We start from the raw sequence: 24,255 nt of genomic DNA on the forward strand, positions 1-24,255 counted from the left end.
GAATGAAGATAAACATATACACAAAAAGAATCTAAAAGATCAACATCTAAATAAAATAATCAATAATTTATTTGAAATTGCTATGATTTTGATTAATACAAAAAGGTGGCAATCTTGGGGAAGAGATATGAAGTCACCACTCTTCTATTTGCTTTCTTTGAGTTCTGTTGTGAGGTTTTCACAAAATCGCCCCATTGCAAACGGGGGACCCCTTCTTTTGTTTTTTCTGCTTTTACTCCTATAGTAGTTCGGGTATAGAGATTAAGCATTGGGCTTTAAGTGTGAAGGGATGGGTTTGTGTTTAGACTGAAGCAGGGATTTGGTTAAGTCTGGAAGATGGAACAAAATTGGGAGTGATGCTGGAAGAAGAGCCAAACGCAGCTAAGTATACACTCATCTTGAGCTGAGACATATTTCACTACCCATGTAATTGTTGTCCTATCTTCAGTGGAGACATATTTCACTACCCATATAAATGTTGTCCCATCTTGAGCTGAGACATATTTCACTACCCATGTAAATGTTGTCCCATCTTGAGCCGAGACATGTTTCTCTACCCATGTAAATGTTGTCTCATCTTGGGCTGAGACATATCGCTACCTATGTAATTTGTGTTTCATCTAAAGACTGATAGACAAGTGGCAGTTGCGCCCAGAATTCGAATCAGACCTGCACGCAATCCCACTTTGTATATGACAACTTGCTTTGGAAATGGGTCCAGGCTAAAACACATTATTTTGAGCTGCTCATAAGAGCTAACGTATGGACTAATGGAAACTAAATAGGCCCAAGCTATGTAACAGTGTGGATCTGGGGACAATTTCATTGCAATTAGCACCCCCCAAATATAGGGAACGTGTGGGCCTACATGGCCTTGACTTGAACTTGATTCAAATTGGAACCCAAATATAGGAAACGTGTGGCGTTTTTGGGGCCCATACTTGATAAACTTTAGCACAAGATTCCAGAGAAAGATGCAATCAAATAATTAAGTGCAACATTGAGACTAAATTCGAGGTTGTTGAAAAAGATATTGGAGCATTATTAAGTGCAGATCTCGGCACTAAATTCGATGCAAGAGTGGTTTGTTGAAGTGAGAGAATTAAATGCTAAGCTAAATCTCAAGGCAATTTATTTTAGCTATGATTTAATGGGCACAAACTCCGTCGCAAAGCCTTTGGCAATACAAATTTTGCCTTGAGTTTAACCATAGAGGCTTTGTATTTAATGACTATTTATAATTGAGAAGAGGGATCAAATTAAATGGCTTGGCTGGGAATTAAATGCTTAATGTAACTGCTATTTAATGGAAAATTTGCAAGCCTTCTCTATATAAATCAAATTGCTCAACGACTTGGAAAACACTTTCATTGCAAACAAAGGGAAATTAGAAGCTAAGTTTCAAATTGCAGGTGGTAATTAAAGGGATTTTTTGCGACCAACACCTGCAACAAGGATCTGATCCACTTTTTATGCACATTTGCAATAAGGAGCAACATTCAAACACTTTTCAGCCTTTCAACATTCATCTACAGGCAACCTTCATCAAGGACACTTTGTTTCAAAACATTCAAATTCTGAGTTTTGATCTCTGAGCCTCTTCAAGCGGTGAATTTTAACTTTGTTGCATGTGTCTTAACTGTTATAATTCCACACAAATTGCATCCTAGTGCAGGCTTAGGGGCTCACACCACATCTCTCTCAAATCAGATGTTTTTAATGTTCAGAAAGTGGGCTATTTCTACTTGTTTCCATTAATTTTATCATTTACAACAGACCTGATTTTACACTTTTATCACACCCCTTTGTGCAAGTTTAGGTAAGAAATAAGGTTGACATCACTAGTAGCAAGACTCTTGGCATCAGAGCAAATCAATTTAGAAATCCTAGAGGGCTGCAATTAATTTCTTCATTCATCGGGTCTGATATGCATGATGAATTTCTGATTCTAATATTTTGGGCACGAACTAACTTCTAATTTTGTAGTGGAGTTTGATCAAGGATAAAGTGACTCTGACTTTGTTTGTTGGAGGATTGAGCATGGAGAAGGGAGCTGGAAATGATCAGAAATCGATGTCCCATGCGAAGGGGATGGGACATATAGCAGCTCATGATAACTTGGAGGATGACCAAGTCCCTAGAGGGAAAGGAACCAAAACAACAGAGACCACTGGGAGGTTGATTTTGTTGCTTGGCATCAAGTAATAACTCATAGATGTGATGTACTTAAACAAGTTGAGCCTCGTTGCCTAGCTACAGCGGATTCTATTTTGAAGATGAAGAATGAGATTCTTGGTTATACAAGATGTTGCAATTAGAGGTGGGTGGTACCTAGAGGCTGATCATGGTGAGGCTTCAAGAAAGGATGAATGAAATCTACTTTGGAAACGGAACCAAAACAACATAGACCATCGGGAGGTTGATTTTGTTGCTTGGCATCAAGTAATAACTCATAGATGTGATGTACTTAAACAAGTTGAGCCCTGTTGCCTAGCTACAACGGATTCTATTTTGAAGATGAAGAATGAGATTCTTGGTTATACAAAATGTTGCAATTAGAGGTGGGTGGTACTTAGAGGCTGATCGTGGAGAGGCTTCAAGAAAGGATTAATGAAATCTACTTTGGAAACGGAAATTCACTTGAGTTTGAGCAATTGGAGGCAGTGGCCAGGCTTAAGGTCTTCATGACTTTGTATAAGGCAACCAAGTGGAAGAAATTATGTTCTGCTTATATAGGTGATGTGAGCTATTATGAGTACAGGCTTGGAGGCATGGCAAGTGTCCCCATGGAAATGATTGGTGGGATTGTGTCCATATTCATTGAATGTGAAAAGGAAGATGAGGACGAGACACACGATTCTCAAGGTGATGAGGTGACATAGGCCCACATGGTCTAGAATTCACTCATTGGTTGATTAATAAATTTCTTAATTTGATTGGCCCATTTGGTGCCAAGTGGCATAGGTCAATGTGCCTTAATTTCCGATTGGTCCATGGTTTCTTTTGAAATTTCCTATTGGTCTGTGATGTAGTGGCTTTGCCTATATATGCTTTCTTCTCATTGGCCCAAGTGTCATTGATCCTTACCCAGTTGTTGTAGATTTGAATTTTTTTCATTGGTTCAAAAAGGCAATATAAAATTCTAATTGGTCCACACAATGGTGCTTAATTTGGATTGGGTGAGCATTTGATGATTGTAGTAGGTAGTTATGGAAACTCTAATTAGGGTTGTAGGATTTAATCTCAGCCACTGATTCCAATTTAATCTTGGCCGTTCATTATATTTGAGCTTCCTATATGAGGACTGCTCCTCTCATTTGTAGAAAGGACTTGTTGGAGAATTGTTGCTAATATAATGCCAAATTTGCTCTACTTTTCGTTGTTGTGTTTGGCATGGTGAATTGTTGTGATCAAGTTTGCATTATTGCACGGTGATCTGTATTTCCTCACTTAGTTTAGGATTTTATTTCATATTTTTTAGAAGTAGTTTAGTTGGAAGAAATAATTGTGGATGTTTACTTGCTTGACTTGAATATAAACTAGGCCACTAGCCTCTTGCAGATGGTAGGACTGCCTTGTGTGGTGAGCTAGTAAAATACTTAACTTCAATTGATTTCCAATCTGCAGTTTGCATCGATCGATGGATTAAAGTGGGTAGTTATTGATTTGAAAACCATTGAGTATATCCTTTGAAGCTTGCACTAGGTGGGTGGAGTTGCTGATTAAGCTGCATCTAGTAGAGTTCATCCATGATTCCTTTCATTCCTAGTTAGAGGTAGAAGTAGTAGTAAGTTTAAGTTCAGGTTGAAGTGGATGTTTGAAGATTTAAAAACTATTTTTTCATTTCACGTTGTAAAGCCAAATCTAGAAGTGCAAGAGTTGATATCCATTGAATGAATAGTGTAAGTCCCTTGATGATCCATCAAATCACATTATTTTGTTGAGTATGTATCCACAATAGAAGGAACCTTGAAGCCATCTCATGATCTTACTTTGCAAGCTTAGCATGAAAGATGATCTTATATCAAGAGAGGATTAAATGTTTGGTGTTTCATCTTGAAACATTGAGTATTTGATTCTGCATGTTGTAGTGGAACAGAACTCACATCAACAAGTTCTTGATGAACTAAATGAATAAGGATCTCCCTTGTGCAACTGTATTTGTAGCCATAAGGAAGTGTAGATGAAGCAATTTTTATGTAGAATCCAAGGAATCATTGTGGAAAGAAGTGACTTGTCTTGACTGCTCGTGTGTCCAAAATGCTTTGTTATGAACGTGTCCCATAAGCACGATGAGGAGTTGTTGTGGAGCGGAACTCTTCAGACAAAAGTTTTTGGTTTTCAAAATTTTCAGATTACTAATAATTTTTGTATTTTGCATTTTTGGGGCTCAATAGTTTTTTTGTAAATTCTGAGGAATCATATAAAATTCTGAGCATTCTTATGGAGATTACAATTTCTGAATGTTAGCACTGGTAAAGAACTGCAACTCTAGCAAGGTGAAAATCTTAAGAGGAGGTGCTCTGTCCTGAATTGGCTTTTGGATCAATGGATGAATGATTACTTAGACCACTGAATGATTCTATGCCTATTTATCCAAATTCATTCTTGACAACCAGTTGAGATGAAACCAGCATTTTACGAGGTTTTGGTCAATGACAGAATATCTGTATGAATACAGATGTTGGAAGGTTTACAACATAAAGGTCATTTCTTTGTCAAACACTGACGTGTGAATATACTTTAGGAATGTTGGGATCATGCCATCTGTTGTTTCCATTGTAGCATTTGTTAATTTGTAACGGTCTCGATTACCTTTCAATACCAATTTTGTTTTTAAAACATTGTTCATGCTTGCAGGTATGATCTGTCCTGACACTCCCTTTAGATTGTGAGCATAGAAAATATTTTTCCGTTTGCCCTTTTCTCCATCACTATGGTGTACTACTGTCTAGACATATCAATTTTTTGTTCCTTTCTCAGGCGGTTATTTCTTGCCTATTATCCTATTTCCTTTTTCAACTTTCTTGCATTGACATGTTGAATTTGATATTAGTCAATATGCTTCTGGGAGATGCTTTAGTTATTTACAAGTTTTGTTATACAGTGGTATATAATATTGTAATGTGTAGATAGCTTAATTTTTCATTCAGGAAATATGTTGTCAATAATTGTTTATTTTTGAGAATATATTTTGAGTTTATCCTTTTAATTTTTTGAGTATTATATACAGTGGTTTTCCAAAATGTTACAGCTATGTTTTTGTGCTCCCATGTTTTCTATTTCTCCATTACTGTAACCTAAGTTAAATATAGGAAAAAAATGGAATATAACAATTGTGTTAGTTAAAAAACGCTGCTGTCAAAAATATCTTGAAGCTTTTCTGGTCTCCCCACAGATGTTGCTTGAAGATCCGAAGGCAACTGAGCAAATTTTGGATTTGGTGACCTACATGCTTCTGCTTCTTGCACGTTTTGAGCCGGTACTAGATTTTCCTGTTTTGCAGCTGACAAACTTTTTTGTCGTGCTCTTTCAGCCTGTAATTGCTGCTGATTCTTTCGTTTTGTAGGAAGGCCGTGTTGGGAGCTTCTTAACTCTTCATCAACATGCAGCTTTGGTTGCATGCAGTCTTCATTTGTTAACTGTTTATGTATCTCCTCAATGGCAGGATATTGCAAATGTGCTGCTTGCACATGCTGAGGTACTCTCAAAACTTTGTTAACCTTGTGACCGACTAGAAATTTACTGCAAAATTCAAATATTCTTGTACGAGGTAGGCAAAAGTTGGCATAATTGATTGAAATTTATTTAGCTTCTTAGAATTTTCACAATAATCATAAATTTGCAATGGTGAAGCTGCAGTTACGATGTTCCTTCAAAACTTTGGAAGACATTTTATTTTCCATATTTTATGTTTATAGCGTGTAACATGGCAGATCACTTATTCCAACTCAAGCATTGGCTGCATGTAGACAATATATTTTTGCCTAGGGCTTTTTCACCAAGGACAATATATCAGTATCTTGACATTTCAACTGTCATCTATCATTACGGCGTCCATCATCCTATTGTTGTTTTGGTTAGGAAGATAGGGTAATAGGAAACATTGCCAGGCCCTTGCTGGTTTCCAGAGATGAACAGTTCTTACTTAGCCTTGGATGTGTTACTACATGCTTATTCCTGTGTAGCTGTTGCAATGTAGAGCTTTGAACTTGAGCCCATTCTTTATTATTGCACTGCTAACGATTCCTTGTGACCCTAGACACATTAAAAATTGATGAAAAAGACCATTTAATGCTAGGTTAAACATTTTGGGACCTTGAGTCATGAAAATTCATCTTATCATTCTTGAAATCCTTTGGTTATGCCAGCTAAATCTCATTGAAATAGCACATAGTCGTCCTGAAGAAAGGCCTCACAGAGAATCTTGTAAGGCTGTTAAGTATTGACAATTCTTAACAGCTAATCAAGATAATGACCACCATATTCACCCAAACTAAAATGTCCTGAGAGGATCATAACACACTTAGAATCAGTAATCAAGAGCAGCACTAGCTAGATACATTTTATACTTTCCCCTACAATGGTTAAAGAAACTCCCTTATGTATTTTTTACTAAGTTATTACTAACTCACTCTCTTATTTTGTTTTTGAAGTTTTTGGTCTGTTCGCATTCTTTTGGGTATCTATAACATATGCTTAATTTTCTGCAATGAATTAACAATTAAGTGGCATTATATATATTTTATTTTCAAATTTCATTTGTTTCAATTCTTTGAATGTGTTGTTTATTGAACCTATTGTCTTATGTATTACAATGGTAACTTATTCTAGCTTTGTTACCAACCAACACTTCAAAAAAGTCCCAAACTCCCCTTCGGAAATATGGTGAAATGTTACGACAAGTACTTGGTGGTGGAGTTATGTTTTGATTTGTGATGAATCAAATTAAGATATTCAAGTTCATAAAGTTGAGTGAAAGGCCATTTGTGCAAGATCCTTGCTGTCTTCACAAAAATGGTAATGACATTCCAAAAGCGCAAGTCTTGAAGAACATGGAAGACAGATCAAATAACTAGCTGTAAATTAAATCATCCTTTGTTGAAGAAAGAGTTTGAATGAATGAAACCCCCTACACTGTCTTCTCCTTTTCAACCCTAGAGACCATCGATTTTTGTCCACACTTGAAGAATCACTCCTGGCCTCTACACATAAGAGATTAGAAGGATTGTTGGAAATGATATTTCATAACGTGTATCAAGAGATTGTTGACCAACACATAGAGAGATGTGTTAGTGCGAATGAATTGGCATTTGATGAGTGCTACTCCCCTAATTAACACAAATGTACACAACATAACTAGAGAAATAACAACAAATTGCAAGAACAATAAATTGGCTTCTTATTATCTCCAATAAAAGGGAATTACTTTATTAAAAAATACATGATGCAAAGCTGCATTGGATATTTTCTTACAATATTCTGCAAGCCATAACCACCATCTACATAGCCCCAGAAATTTCCTAGACCACGCTACGAGCCTTCTTTATATAGACATTTTAACTGCCCAAGAAGGTTCTGCAGATTTTAACCATAAACTTTGAGACTGACCAACGCTAAGATATTATTAGTCATTTTTTATTACATTAGAGTAGGCCCGAAACAACTTCGGGACTCCAAAGAAATTTTGAATGAAATTCATTTTCATCCATTTCAAGTAGCACGAATTCCAGAAGTGATAGCTCATCTCCGATTGCTCCAATGGGGTATTATAGCCTCATTTGGAAATGCCACAAATTTATCTACAACGTTTGACATGTGCAAGCTCTAGTCATCCGAGATTTAACCCTTTTTTAGAGCCTCTAAAGCCTTCAAAACTGAGTTTAAAGTTTTTGTACCCTGTTGCTAGTACTGAAAATTTTCAATATATTCAAAACTAGATTTGATCTTGCAGTAAAACTTTACTGGTAGACTGATATATCCAAATTGAACCTCTAGAGAAGAAATTACAATATTTTGAGCTTTAACGACCAACTTACTAAAAATGGCAAGCTTCTAGAAATAACAACTTTGCACCAAGATAGCCCTTATTGAAAAGACAAACCAGATAATATTTTTTGGTGATGCAAGACTGTCCTTACGCCCAAGATGCTCCTGCATTAGCATTCAACATTGTTCACTTACCATATTGGCAAACAATGGTGAAAGTAATTAATAAAGCTTCATAAGTCTACAAAGACTTGGGTGCTTTTGAAAAGGTGCATAGCCCCTATATTGGAAAAAAGAGGGGAAATTTTAGAAGACTCTTTGAGGCCCATACAAGATTTGTGGGTTGAAATAAGGGTCCATCGTTTTTGGATGGAGTGGTGCAAAAAATTGGCCATTTATTAATGTTATTGCAATGTCCCCTAAGGGAGGTGAAAGATTGTGACAGTAGTGGATTGTGAAGGGAGGTGGAGGATTGTGCATTTTGTAGTGTCCCCCTTTTGGGATTGCCCTAAACTTTGCCCTAGAATCACAAATTCCATTTAAATAAGAATTTTAAGATATGGTAAGAGATATAACTCTACTAATTAAAATGCCTTTTTACAAGATAATTCCTGATTTACATCCTACAACACCAAAAAAGAAACAAGTGAACAAATACACATTCATAGACCAAATATATATTTTTAACAATGAACATGGTATAATCTATCTTATACATTTATAACTTGATAAAGAGATTTCCAATCCATAACATCATGCAATGTATAGTATTTTACTTTTTTAAAGGTGGATGGAAATATTACAAGAGGGTGCCCTAGCTCAACCCTAGCCCTAAGGGCTAAACCTTGCCCCACATTTAGTGGGCTTGGCATACCTAGTGAGCATCACCATTCAGTCTCATTGTAAATTCCTCCTCCAATGTGGATCATCCCTCGCAAGATAGTGTCTTTGTACAATGTAACTTATGACAAGCCTTACCTTGTGCTTCTGTATGATGTATCCCATGCCCATTCCACCACAAGCCTTGCCCAGTGCCTTAGTATGATGTATTCCATGCCAATTCCACCATAGGCCTTACCTAGTGCCTTTGTATGATGAAGCACAAACCATTCCACCAGAGGCCTTATCTTGTGAGGTAATGATCTTGATATAGTTGGGGTAATAGATACATATAGTGCCTCAATTATGTTACCCATTCTAATATGGTTAAATATGGCATACATAAATATACCCTACGTATGCAAATATGTATTGCAACTGAGATATCCAAAGTCTGATTAAGATGACAATATTTATGTATATTACTATGATACAGTTATTTTACTGCTGGCTTCTACCCTAGAAATATCATGAAATTAACATTATTTCCAATTATCTATATATACCACAAATTCCAAAGATACACACACACACACACACACTATATGAGTTGGAAGGAAAAATACAATGGGGTGTCCTAACTCGACTTGAGGCCCAAGAGTGAAATCTCATGTCCCTCTTGCCCTCATACAATGTAACCTAGTGAGACCTCATTGTTCTCCCATATTGCCCTTTCTCCCCATCCTATATTCTCCCCATCCTATAAGGTTGATTAATGCCATTGGACCATTGTTTGATAAATATACTTTATCATGCAAATCTGGGATAATATAGAGCTGATTTTAGAATAGTTTTATTGTATTTATGAATATCCTTATATATAGGACCCTTTGTATATATACCTATATCTATTTGATTAGTGCACATACAAATATTTATTCATATGCGATTAGAATATTATAATGTTTCTTTAATGGTCATCTTAGTTAGTCTTTAGTTTATTAAGTGGTTTCTCTTTTCGTCTTTAGTGCATGATTGTTTCTTTTAGAAACATCATCTTTGTAAATCTATATAAGGAGCTTTTTATCTCCTTTGTTTAATACAATTACAACAACATCAATTTATCATAGCATGGTATTAGAGTTGGTTGATGAGATTTCATAAAAATTGGTGATTTTTTAAAGAAAAATTTAAGCCTTTTTGACCTGGATTTTTTTTTAGAAACTTGTTTTTAAAAATTGATAGAGGTATTTTAAGAAATTTTGTAGTTCGTCTCCAAAGATTTCTGCTTGTGAACCTGGTTGAAGGTTTTGATTGGACGATTTCTTGGTTTGGGCAAAAGTTTGAATTTTTAGGGTTGCATATACTTTCATATTTTCATGTACTTGCATGCACTTGCATGTTTGTTGCATGTACTTGCATGTTGTATGTGCTGTTTTAGCATATGAAGTCTTCTGTTTTTGCCATATGAAGATTCTTCTAATGGGTTTTTATAATTTTTTCCTTTAAAAAATTATCTAATGGGTTTTCATACATTTTTCCTAAGTTACCATGGTACCTCCCTTCTCTCTCCCTTTGACACCAGGAAAAGTTCAAACTGGTTTGCAGTTCTGGTCCGGTTTGGACTTGGTTCGAGCAAGGTATGATTTTTGCCCTGTGTTGGAACCTATTTTGAACCCGTAACAAACTGGGCCCTGCGGATGGCAGAAAAGTATTTTTTTGGGCAAAAATGATTTTTTTTTGCATCCACAACACTAAAAGTTGTAATGAATTGCTTTTGGTCGCCTTTCATTGTCATTTTATGTTTCCAAACAAGTTATTTTGTCTTAAGTAAGAGCACATAAGTTTTTGAGCAAGCATCCAGTTGTGCCAGGAGTTTGAAGATTGATTTGTGGGTGTTCTTCAAATGTTTGTACATCATTTTATACACATTTGCAAGCTTGCAATGGCTGGAAAAGGTAAGATCTTATTCCATTTGTTATTGCTTTTGTGCTAATTTTTTCATTTTTTCATTTCTCTTTCAATCTTCATATGTTCTTTTCCATTTTTTCAGAATTTGTCATTTTTCTTGCATATAAATTATGAACATGTATTTAATTTCTTGCCATAGGGAAATGAATGACATCTACCTCTTCATTAGTAGGCAACACCAAACAAAGAATAGAACCCAACTCTGATTCTGATCTATGGAAGTATGTAGACATTATAAGATCCCTTCCAGGAGGTGGTGCATTCCGTTGGAGATGTCGGGGTTGTGTAGAAAGAAATATTTCTTACTATCGTGTGGTAGGTGATTTGTGTGGATACATTGGAAGAGGAGTCAAGAAATGCCTTGGCAAAAAAGATGCCCCTATACCAAATGAAATCGTGTAAAAATATATTGAAGAGCATGAGGCAACAAAAGAGAGAGGTCATAGGGAAACAAAACTCAATAGCAATAAAAGTAAAAGTAAAAGAGCAAAGAGAATGCAACCCCCCTAGATGTTATAGTACAAGACCACTCCTTTTTTAGTACCGTAGCGGACACTAACATTGAATCTGTCCCCCTTGTACAAAAAAGAAAGGGACCACTAGAAACTGCTTTTCAAAATAAGAGTCAAGAAATTGCTGACATTAAGGTGGGAAGATGCCTGTATGCAAATGGGCTGTCCTTTAATGTTGTTCGCTCTTCATTTTGGAAGGACATGTTGAGGGGTGCCAATGAAGCTCCAAGAGGGTATTGTGGCCCTGGGTATGAGAAAGTGCACACCACCTTGTTGGATCAAGAGGTCCAGCAGATTGAACATCAACTGAAGCCCATAAGAGGCTCATGGGTTGAGACAGGGGTGACAATTGTTTTAGATGGGTGGAAGAATTCCAGGAACCGTCCCTTGACCAATGTCCTTGTGGTGTCTCCTAAAGGGGCAATGTTTTTGAAAGCAGTGGATTGTGAGGGCCAAGTAAAAGATGGGCCATTTATTGCTTATATCGTAATTAAGGCCATTGAACAAGTGGGTGCAAGAAACGTTGTCCAAGTCATAATAGACAACGCAAAGAATTGTAGGGCAGTTGGTTTGTTGGTTGAAGCCTGATATCAACATATCTTTTGGACACCTTGTGTGGTCCATTCACTCAATCTTATGCTACAGAAGATTGGGAACCAAATTGACTGGATCAAAACAATGTATGAAGAGGCTGAGGACATCCAAATGTTTGTCACAATCCACCGTTTGACTCAATCTCTTTTCAGAAACCACTCAAAATTCAAGCTCCTATAAAGGTAAATGAACTTGAACTCAAGTTAGTAATTTAATTTTTAATATTTGACAATTTCTGATTTTTCACATTTTGCTTGTGCAATGTATATGCTTCTCTAAAATATGTATCTAATAGTCGTTTTTTGCTCCAATTTATGTCACATGTTGGTGAGACCCATTTTGCATCACATACAATCATCTGAAGACAACTTGTGCAAGTGAAAGATGCACTTCAAGGTATGGTGATCAGCCGCAATTGCGGTGTATGGAAGCAAAAGAACACAGATAGAGCAAACAAACTAAAGGATAGGGTATTGGCTGACTTGTGGTGAGAACGTGTGAAATATCTCTCCTTAAGATCACCGAGCCCATTATGAGCATGCTTACGTACACTAACATGGATAGGCCTTGCCTTCGAGAGATCTATGATGGCATAAATTCAATGCTTGAGAAGACCAAGCAAATTATGAAAGATGAGCAAGATCCGCAAGAGACCTTTTTCAAACAAATGTAAGCAATTATTGTTGAAAGATGGAACAAAATGACCACTCCACTACATTTGCTTGCCTATGCCTTGACACCCAAATACTATAGCTCTCAATATTGTGGTCTACTAGGAAGGTTGCCACAATATAGAGATATGGAAGTGTCTAATGGGTACCAAGCAACATTTAAAAGAATATTTCTTGATGATGATGTGAGAGATGTAATCATGGATGAGTTCATAGAGTTGGTGAATGCTAGAGGTCTAAGTAACGATGCTCTTTGTCGTCGGTTCGAAAACAATGCTCATAGTTGGCGATACCTCCATGGCCAAAGATTCCAAACACTGTAGTCCCTTGTAATCAAAATCATATCACAAGTAAGTTTTATTTATTTAAAAAAAATTAGCTCACTTTATCTTCAAAAGAATCATGACTAGAAAGTGATTTAAATTTTTTTATAAGATTGAATTAATTCCTTTTTAATTGCTTACACTGTGTTGTCTTCATAGGTTGCTAGTTCTTCTACATCAGAAAGAAATTGGAGCACCTATTCTTTCATCCAGTGGGTGAAGTGCAATAGTTTGCAATGAAAAAAGCAAAGAACCTGGTATTTGTGCATAACAACTTGCGCCTTCTTTTGCACAAGAGTAAAGAATACAAAGAAGGGGAGACAAAGAAGTGGGATATAGGTGCAGAGATTGTGGACTTGGATGCTTCCATTGCTTGGGTTACAATGGATGATTTTGATGACTTTGATGTCAATACCATTGTTGCTTTTGCTGTTGATCCCATTGGCCTTAGCTCAAGTAATACTAGAGAAGAAGAAGATGAACAAGAAGAAGAAGAAGATGATGAATATGAAGTTGAAGATGGAGATTGAAGAACTTCAAATATTAATAATTTTTCTGATTTTCATTCCATTAGTTGAACAATGAACGTGAAACAATGATACTTGAACTTGATATTTATAATGTTTTGAATCTTTGATGTTGAAGTTGATTGAACTTAATGATGGTATGATCACTATGATTACAAGTTTAACTGTTTATGGTGCTTTTGTTGTTTAAGTGTGTTTATGCTACTATGCTACATTCTAACTTTAACTCATGCTTCATAAATATGTATATGTATATATATATTTTAATTTTACTTTTTTTATACTAACAAACCCAAAGGAACCAAAACCCCTTTCCAAAATTTTGATGAACTTGCGAACTGGTTCTCGAACTTCAAACTTGGAACTGAACCGACAACTTAGCATTTTTCCCTCAAAACATTTCTGATTTTGTAATTCGCAAAGTTGTGTGGGATTCCTTTTGAGTGTTCATAAATTTTTTCTAGAAAATTATTTGGTGGGTTTATAGGTTTTTACTAAAAAATTACATGATGAGTTTTCCTATTTTTCCTCAAAAATGAATTTTTTTAATTCTCTGATCTGTCTCGGATTTAGTTGTTTGGTTTTCTCAAAAATCTTGTCTAGTTTTTACGATTTTTGCGTTAAAAAATTGTGGCTTTTTTTTAGTCTATTTTGGGGCATCATGCTCATTCCCAAAGTTTGAAGGGTTTACCGATTTTTCCTCAAAATCGTGCTAGCGGTTCTTAGTATTTGTCTTTGTGTCCAGGGAAGAGAAGCTCTATAATTCAACATCAGTTTGGATGTATTTGTGATGATTTATGATCAGTGTTTTGCTGATTTTAGGAGGGTTAGTGGGAGACTCATCTCAGTGGTAGGCTCTTGTCTTTGTTTGCAAAGATTTTTGAAGAAGGGGACACCCTTTGTTCTTTTTTGGGATGGATTTTGGCTTCTTGCTCACTAATATTTTGCAGATCTAGGGAGGGTCTTAGCAAAAACAAAATGTTTTGAAGAATTTGTGACCAAAAGACAACAATTAGACGACGATCATTAAGAGAGGGTATTAGAATATTATCTTTAATGGTCATCTTAGTTGGTCTTATTATGTAATTTTATTTTTGTCTTTAGTTTATAATCGTTTCATTTAGAAGCATCATCTTTGTAAATCTATATAAGGATCTTTTATCTCCTTTGTTCAATACAACTACAACAACATCATTTTACTATAACATATGCATACTTCTATCCAGATTGATATTAGACCACGTGTAGCAATTTACACATATAATATTAATAATATGCAACTGGTAATATCTCTTACCTTTCTTCAGATCAACATTACCTTTTTGTGCTGACTGAGTTCTTTTTGCTGATTGTGGCAAGTTTGCTAATGTTGATTGGTCTGTTTATTCTATGTATTTTCTTTTGTTTTCCTCATTAGCTTCTATGCTCTCTTATGTTTTATTGTCTCTTCCATTTCCTCAGTTCGCTGATTCTACTATTGCTTGCTGACTGTATATTATGTGCTGATTGGTCCTTTCACTTTCTATCACTTCTCGAATTTTCTGCACTACTTTTAAGATCTGTACATATCCCATTTAAGATGCGCACATCTTCTTCTTCTTGGTCTCATATGTTTATCTTCTTATTTCTTTTTCCATTCTTATTTCAGATCCCTTTTAATACTTCTCCTCTGAATCTGGTCTTGATCTCTTCTACTGCTTTCTCCTCCCTTTTATTTGATCCTTCTTCCCCTTTATATCTTCCCATGCAAGAGAGGTCAAACCTCTTCATCATGTCTTCCTTTTGGCAAGAGTCACTACCCTTAATAATTCTCCCTCTTTCAATTGGTTACAACCTTCATCATTGTTGTCTTTTGAAAGAGTCACTTCCTTATTTTCTTCATATTCCTTTCTTCTTCCATTAATCCTTCTTTAATTCTATGCTCTTCTGTTTTTGCTGCCTCCATATTTTCTTTACAAATGAACTCTCTTCATTTTAATGTCTTATTTTGATGAGTCACAATTCTTCCTTGCATAACCTCTGACTCTGCATTAAATTTAGTTAATTTATATTTTATTAAATTTTCTTTTAATATTTTATTAAATTAATTAATTAATATTTTAATTTTGTTATATTATTATTTATCTAATTTCACATTTTAGATGGGGGACACCATAGTCCACCCTTCCCCATAAATGCTTGTCCTCAATCAATGCCATATTTATACAAATCTGATAATGTAAGTAACTTATGCCACACAATTCTCACCATCATCAATTTGAATCCAATAACCATGATTAATGAATTACGAAGTTCGTAATTTCTACAAGATTTCTATCTTCCCTCAGAGAGATGGAACTAAGTTTTCCCAATAGCTTGTCTTCATTTACTCTCCCAAATACAAATTCATATTCTAGTTTATTCTCTTATTCTATAGTAACCCAAATGTAGAGCCACACATGGAATATACACTTAAAAATATGAAGTATGTGCTAGGATATATGAAGAGACGAAGCATACACATAGATGCATGAAAACATAGAGCATACACACTAATGCATGAAGACATGGAGCATACACAAAGCATACACACAATATACAAATTGTTAGATTCCTTATTATCGACTATAATGATTTGTTAATTTATATTTACCCTATAGGATGACAAAAACATATCTTTGATACTACTTGTAATGCCTCCTTTTTGGGATTGTCTTAATTTTTGTGCTAAAATCACAAATTCCATCAAAATAAGAATTGTAAGATGGTTAGGGCCTGTTTGTTTGGTAGAATTGGGATGGACTTGTCATTGTCAAAGTAAAACACGAAAACAGAACAGGAATTTATTAATTCTCATTTACCCCCAAAACCATCATTTTGATCTTCCATCTAAAAAGATAGAATTGGAAAATGAATTTCAACTCCACTTAAATAAAAATTGGGGGTAAATCAGATTTTTTAATTTTTATGTTCGCGATTGTCATATGCGTGTGGACGACCGCTAATCTTGAACACCTTCCTAGAGTGATTGCCAGTTGATAGCAATCAGCAGGTGGTTGTATGCCTTGAGACTCCTGCAAATCTATTCTTTTTTTCAAATTTTTGGAGAAAGGCAATTGAGTGCAACATTCACTTCTTACTGAAGTGGCTTCACATTGTTAAAGCTGACTATACTATGTGGCTTCATGAGTACCTATAAGCTGTGTGCTATGATGTTACAGCATCACTTGAAAATTGAGATTTGGATCCCTTTCATTTAATTCTGCCAAAGCTTATCAAAAATAGCTTGCTGGTAACAAGGACTTCAAGGGCAAGACGAATTTGGGCTGCGAAGTCTCTGATGGGAATTCATTGTCGTTTGGCATAAAATAGTCTATGTCTGTCTATATTGTGATCTCCAGCAACCAAACGGTTTCAACCATATTCTGAAAACTATTTTCTGTATTTAAAACTTCTTGAATTGTCAAATACTGGAATTTGACAATTCTAGCATTATTTAATTCGACCAAACAAATGGACCCTTAGAGATCCAACTTTACCAATTAAAATGCCTTTTACAAGATAATCTTGATTTATGTCATGCAACTCGAAAAAGTAAAACAAGAGCACAAATAGACATTGATAGATTAAATATATTGTTAACATGACATAATCTTTCTTATACATTTATAACTTGAAGAGAGTTCCAATCCATAACAATATGTAATGTGCAATATTTTGCTTTCCTAAAGGTGGATACAAATGTTGCACAAGGGTGCCCAAGCCCAACCCTAGGTCCAAGTCATGTTTTGTGGAGTTGGCATACCTAATGGGCCTCACCATTTCCCCTCATTGCAACTTCCTCTGCAAATTTGGATCATCCCTTGCAAGATAATGCCTTTGTATGATGTAACTCATGCCCATTCCACTGTAGGCCTTACCTAGTGCCCTTGAATGATGTAGCCCATGTCCATTCCACCATAGGCCTTACCTAGTGCCTTTGTATGTGCCCATTCTCATTCCACTGCAGGCCTTATCTAGTGCCTTTGTCTGATGTAGCACAGTCCATTCCACTGCAGGCCTTACCTTATCTTGTGAGTTATTTATCGTAATGCTGTTGGCATATATATATGTAGTGCCTCTGCTACGTTGCCTATTCTAATATGGTTAATTATGGCAGGCATAATATACCCTAAACATGCAAATTCGATTGCAATTGAGATATCCAGAGTCTAATTAAGATGCCAATGTTTATGTTTATTACTATGATACTGTTATTTTACTACAGACCCCTTACCATAAAATATCATGAAATCAATATTATTTGCAGTTATCTATATATACCACAATTTCCACAGATACATATATCTACTGTATGAGTTGGGGAGAAAACCGCTATTGGGTGTCCTAACTCGACCCTAGGCTGAAGAGCAGAATCTCATGCCCCTCTTGGCTTCATACCATATGAGGTGGTGCACCTAGTGAGACCTTACTGTTCTCCTATATTGCCCTTTCTCCCCATCCCATAAGGTTGATTAATGTTTGATGAAGAGTCTGATTCCTTCACTTCACAATGAAACCATTAAGTATACTTCATGTAAGTCTAGGATATCAATATATTTTCTTATTAATATAGATCTTGAAGCTAGGATACAAATGTGTTTTCTCATTAATATAGATCTGATTTTAGTATAGTCTTACCGTGTGTATGAATATCCATATATACAGGATTGTCCGTGTATTAATACCTATATGTATTTGATTAACAAACACATATTCATTTATATGAATACCTTTTATCCAATTTTGCATCAGATTGAGTGCAGTAATTTACACATAAAATAGTAATAATATGCAACAGGTAATATCTCTTACCTTTCTTCTGATCGATGTTTAAGTGCTTGACCGTTCTGTTTGCTGACTGTGCCGAGTTGACTAATGTTGATTGGTATGTTCATTCTCTGCTATTTCTTCTGGTTTCCCTGTTAACTTTTATGCCCTCTTATTTATTATTATCTCTTCCATTTTCCTCTCTTGGCCGATTTTACTATTGTTTGCAGACTGTATATTATCTGCTGATTGCCCCTTTCACTTCCTATCATTTCTTAAATCTATCTTTACTACTTTTCAGATCTCCACTTATCCCATCTAATGCACATCTTCTTCTTCTAGGTCTTCATATCTTATCTTCTTATTTCCTTCTGCATTATTATGTCAGATCCCTTTTAATACTTCTGCTCTAAATATGGTCTAGACCTCTTCTACTCCTTTCTCCTCCCTTGCATTTGATCCTTCTTTCCCACTATACCTTCCCATGCGAGGGATAGGTCACACCTCTTCATCATGTCTGCCTTTTGGCAAGAGTCACAACCCTTAATGTTTCTCTAGTCCTTCATCACTGCTGTCTTTTGAAAAAGTCATTTCTTTGTTTTCTTCATATTCCTTCCTTCTTCCATTAATCCTCTTGTAATTCCATGCCTCCTCTTCTACCTTCCTCTATATTTTATTTTCAAATGAACTCTCCCCCCTTTAATATTTTATTTTGAGGGAGTCACAACTGTCCATTACATATCTTTTGACTTTTCATTTAATTTTATTAAATTTATATTTCAGTTTATAAATAAATAAATTAATGTATATTTTTAATTTTGTTATTATTATTTATTTCTCATTTCAGTTAGGGGACTTTGTACATTTATTGCTAAAGGACTTCTGAATGGTTGTTTTCTACTAGATGTAGCTTACTCTGTGACTCTAGTCACCTAGTGCAAGCTTCTAAGGCATACTTAAGCGTTTTCAAATCAATATCTCCTCTTTAATCCCATCAATTGGATGCAAACTAAAGATTGAATATCAATTGAAGTTAAGTGCTTTCAATCATCATCTTACCACACAAGGAACACTTACAATCAGCAAGAGGCGAGTGGCCAGAATTTGTCAAATCAATCAAGTAAACATCCACAATCATTTTCATTCAACCAAACTTTAACATGTAATGAAATCTACTCCAAGTGAAAAATTGAGGAAACCGTACAACACTTCGAAGCAATATTAAGTAATTTACCATGAAGAACCAACAATGAATTATCAATCGCCTTGATAGCATTATAGAAACAATATCATCAATCCTCTCCCTTAGCTAGCCTTCTCTAATACTACTAGTAGCTCTCTAATTGAATCTCCTAAACTAATGAGTTACAAATGAGAAGGCTGTCCCCATTTATCGATGTTAAATTACAATAGAGAGCAAAGAGTGATACAAATCAAGGGCTATGGTTGATTCCCACATATCGGCTGCCAAATTTACAACCAATTATGTCAAGGCACTAAATCATGGGCCAATAAGAAAATCACAATGATTTTGATAGCCAATGGGAAGACAAGACACTTGGCATGGTGTGATTGAATGTGTTTGAATCTGGAATCCTTTGATTGGAGGAGACAATCAATTGCCACCTCATCACCTTTATCCTTTAGCTCTATTTAAAAACATGTGCTTTGAATTGTGGCTTGTGGAATGTGTTTATTAAAACTGTGAATATTTCTTGTTTGATTGTTAGAAAGTAACTTTGATTAACTCCTTCGAAACTATTGACTTCTTGAGGATAATTATGATGGCCCATGCCTTCAAGTTACTTCCTCGAATCTTCTCCATCCTTTGAAATTTTCTCATGGCCCAACTTGAATCCGCATTTTGTGGACTTCCAGTGCCTGGACGTGGTTACTATCAAGGACCCTTTTCTCATACCAATTACAGATACTATTTTGGAGGAAGTAGTGCGCACAAAATGTACTCCTTCATGGACGAGTTCTTGTGGTATAGCTAGATCTTTGTTGCCAAGGAGGACGAGCTGAAAACCACATTTGTGGTTGAGGATGACATATACACCTACACCAGGATGCCCTTTGGATTATGTAATACATTGACAACTTTCCAAAGAATCATCTCACACCTTTTCTAAGATATCTGTAGGGAATTTTAAAGCATTCCTTGATGATTGGTCCATTTATAGTGGACAAGACACCCATTTGGGAGCCCTATGAGAGTGTATGGAACAATATAGGAGAGCTTGATTGGCTTTGAATCCCAAGAAGTGCTGATTTATATTGCCCAAGGGAAATTGTTGGGATACATTGTGTAAAGTCGAGCTGAGGATAAACCCAGATGAGGTGAGGGTAATTGTGGAAATGGAACCTCTTACGGATGTCATTGGAGTTAAATCCTTCCTCAGCCACATTAGGTACTATCGAATGTTCATCAAGAACTTTGCATGGATCTCATAGCCCCTAGATAAATTGATGTAGAAGGGAGAACCGTACACTTGGGGACTACTTAAGTTTAAGTCTTTGAGGAACTGAAAATAGGGTTGGTGGGTGTGCCTATCCTAGCTTACCTAAACTGGGATAAGGATTTCCATGTCTATGTGGATGCCTCAATCTATGCAATCAATGCTACCTTGGCTCATGTTGGTGAGCACAGGCTGGACAATCCAATCTACTTTGCAAATAGATTGTCATTCTAGGTGGAGAAGAGTTACAATACAACAAAGAAGGACGCTCTCAGGATGGTCTATGTTGTACAAGAATTTCGTCTTTACTTGGTGGCAACTGTGTACCCATTTTATGTGACCACGAGGTACTCATGTACCTGGTGAACAAATAGTTTATTCAAGGGTCAAAATATGGATATTCCTATTAAAAGAGTTCATTTGCATGATCATTGTGCAACTAGGGGAAAGCCACGCAATCATGAACCTTTTATCATGGATAAAGTCCAGAGAGTTGCCAAGAGGAGTGAATAATGATTTTTTAGATGCTCACCTATTTCAAATTGCAATACTACTATCCTGGTACATCATCAAATAATACATCTCAACTTCATAGTTCTTGAGAAATGGACATTGCAGGACATTGCGATTGATAAATGGATTGTTGTATAAATGGGACCTGACCAAGTGTTGAGGAGATACATCATGGAGGAGGTTAGAAGTGTTTTGAGAGAGGTGCACGAGGGTCTTGTAGGAAACCATATGGGACTGAACATCACAACCCGAAAAGTGTTGTTGGCAGGCTTGTGGTGGCCTGTGTTGTACAATGATGCTTGGGAGTGGGTCTTGGGGTGTGGTTACTTGTTAGAGAGTAGGGAAACCATTGGAGAGCAACTTTATGCTCCTTAATCCCTCTCATGCCCAAGAGTTTTTTGAGGTGTGGGGGTTAGATTTCATTGGATCATTGTAGGTAAGTCATGCATAAAGATGTTGATATATTGTAGTGGCGATGGAGTACTTGACCAAGTGTGTGGAACTACATGCCTTACTTGATAAATTTTCTTTAAGCATGACCTAGTTCATTTACAAACATATCATCACCCCATACGACATTCCCATCCAATTGACAAGCAACCAAGGAGGGCACTTCATAAATCATGTCATTAAACTGCTCAGGACGGAGCCCAAAATTTTCAATCCTTGTCAACCCTCCTTGTTCGAGGGCTAATAGGTAAGCAAAAGCAACCAAAATATTGGTCTTGGTGATCTACAAATCATGTCGCGTTGAGCTATTGGATTGGGAGCAGATAAGACAATTCAAAACACAAGACAACATGGTGTAAGATAGCTACCACACAACAAGATAAAAGATAGATAAGAAATGGTGAAGGTGGACGAAAGTTAAAGTTTGAACACTGTACCTCAGGAAAGGATTGGAGCGATAGTACACCATATGAAAGTTGTACGAGCTTTGGATTAAGAATATTGTAAGCTGCTTGAACAAAACAAAATATTACACAAAGAAAGATCACCAAATGAACAGAAGGTATAGATATCACTTTGTGAGAAGCTAGAGACTGCATAGAGGGGGTTGAAAAGACCATCAATGACAACACAAAGAAAAGAAAAATGAGAACCATAATACATAAACCAAAAAAATACAGGGGATCGAAGGTTATACCATATGCTAAAAGCACCATGAGAAGATTTTGAGGGCTGTGAGAAAGTTCAATTCCCTAAAGTGGCTAAGGCAGGCAAGGATTGTTTGTAAGGTTGCGAGGACAATAAAATTGTACAAACGAGGCAGGCAATACAATCGTACAAAGTGATCTATTTACATTTGTATGCCCTAACTGAGTTTTATTGGCATCATATTTATTGATTTTGTACGACAAAAGAAGTTGATGGATTTGGGAAAATGACAAGTAAACTAGGGAAATCAATTAAGGCAGTTACTTGGCATAGTTGCGTTACTCTCAACAATGGATAGAGGAACAATGACATTGCCCTCAAGAGTAAGGGGGTTGGTGGAATGGACTCTAGGAAGAATGCCTAAGGCAAGAAAACACAACCACGAGTTAAGTCTCAAATGAAAAGAGATGAGATGACCATTGACACAATCACCTTCAAGGGTTTGAATGGTGTAGACTATAGAAAATGGTGGCTTGAGAATCCACACGACCACCTCGTAAACGAAAACCTTAGGCGTGTACAAGTCCAATGGGCTATCCAGATGCAAATGTTTTGCATCATAGATTTCGAGGTATCCCTTTGAGCTATGGTTGACAACTATGATAGGCACAAACAACAATTTGCGTTTGACTTCTACTGACACCAGATTAGGGTATCATTTCCTGGACATGAATTTACTTGAATCTTTGGCATTCCAGGCATGGAGGTGAAGAAGTTTGACAAAGTGCAAAATGACACCTAAGAACAAGGACTCCCTTTTATGGATAATGTGCTGAGATGACTTGACACCAAACTAATGAGGCAACCTCTCGTAGGCAAGTAGAGGGTGTAGGATGAAGAAGCCATTTCTTTGATAGGGGAAATGGAGGTGTCTGTTGGGTGTCTTGAAGAGCTAATTAATAGGAGCTAGTTAGACATCTAATGTTGTTGTAGCTCATATAGCCTTGATAAATTGGCTAATGGTGTCGTATACGACTGGGCATCCATGTTAGCAAACATGATGGAGGAGTTAATGACTTTATAAAACATGATGTTTTACATGCCTCACTACACTATTGGGCTCTTCCTTGAGGCCGTCTCTACGCACATGTCTCCTCACATACACGATTTGGTGCCACAAGGATGTATAGACCACGACCGACCATCTACATTTTACTTGCTACACTTCAACATTTTGGGACCTAACAGGGAGGTTTAGTTAAGCAAGAAATCCAAGTGGCAAGTAGTAGTATCAGAAATGATGTCTGAGATAGATGAAGAGGATGGTTGTAATGTCCCCTTCTTAGCATTCATAGCATGATGTTGTCGTTAGCCTATTTCCCCATGGTCTCGTAGGCTAACCAGGACATTAAAGGGACTTAGAGGCCATTTGGCCTAGATAGTTTCAGTTGCAGGGCTTTCTGAGGGGTTTTGAGGCAACTTTGGGCATACTTACTATTTATAGTAAGTCATCTTGGACATGGTCGGACATCTAGTGGTAGCGGTATGTCGATGGTAATTGTTTAAAATCTACAAGAAGACTTGTTTGTCATTGATAAGATTTGTTATGCATCGATAAAGCTATTTTATAAAGTTAAATTTAAATATTTAACTTTATTAATGCATAGACTATAGTTTGTGGGAAATATTTAAATTAAAAGAGTCCCCTTTATTTTATAACACATTGGAGACATAAGTTACATAAAGGGAGTTATGTTTTATCCCACATTGAGAAAACGAAGGATTGAGCTCTTGTGAGAACACTATAAAAGAAATGGAAGAGCTTTTTTTTAGTATGCTTGGATGAAGATTAATGTTATGTTGCTGGATATCTGATTATCGGGCTTGGAGGACGGAATCCCTCTTTGCTAGCATTCTCTTCGTTGTTGAAAGACACGGTCAGGAGGATTAATGGTGTTTCCAAACACACTAGGTTTCATTTAGTGTTTTGC

At 36.3% G+C, this 24,255-nt stretch overlaps 1 protein-coding gene across 3 annotated transcripts in view; it reads left to right on the top strand.

Annotated features, from left to right (window-relative positions):
• Positions 1 to 24,255, top strand: part of LOC149580600 (nodulin homeobox-like) — a 182,535-nt gene that overhangs the window by 50,041 nt on the left and 108,239 nt on the right. For all 3 annotated transcript variants that reach the window (XR_016353981.1, XR_016353988.1, XM_089792153.1), the window contains exons 5-6: positions 5,399 to 5,482; positions 5,570 to 5,701. Coding sequence is in view for 1 of the 3 variants with exons in the window: in XM_089792153.1 (XP_089648279.1) it covers positions 5,399 to 5,482; positions 5,570 to 5,701 (216 nt within the window). In the remaining 2 variants the exon portion in view is untranslated. The remainder of the gene's footprint in view (positions 1 to 5,398; positions 5,483 to 5,569; positions 5,702 to 24,255) is intronic.

This window comes from Cupressus sempervirens, chromosome 1 (genome assembly GCF_028749045.1).
Source record: "Cupressus sempervirens isolate cs-2001-9-10 chromosome 1, ASM2874904v1, whole genome shotgun sequence".
In the NCBI taxonomy this organism is placed as follows: Eukaryota; Viridiplantae; Streptophyta; class Pinopsida; order Cupressales; family Cupressaceae; genus Cupressus; species Cupressus sempervirens.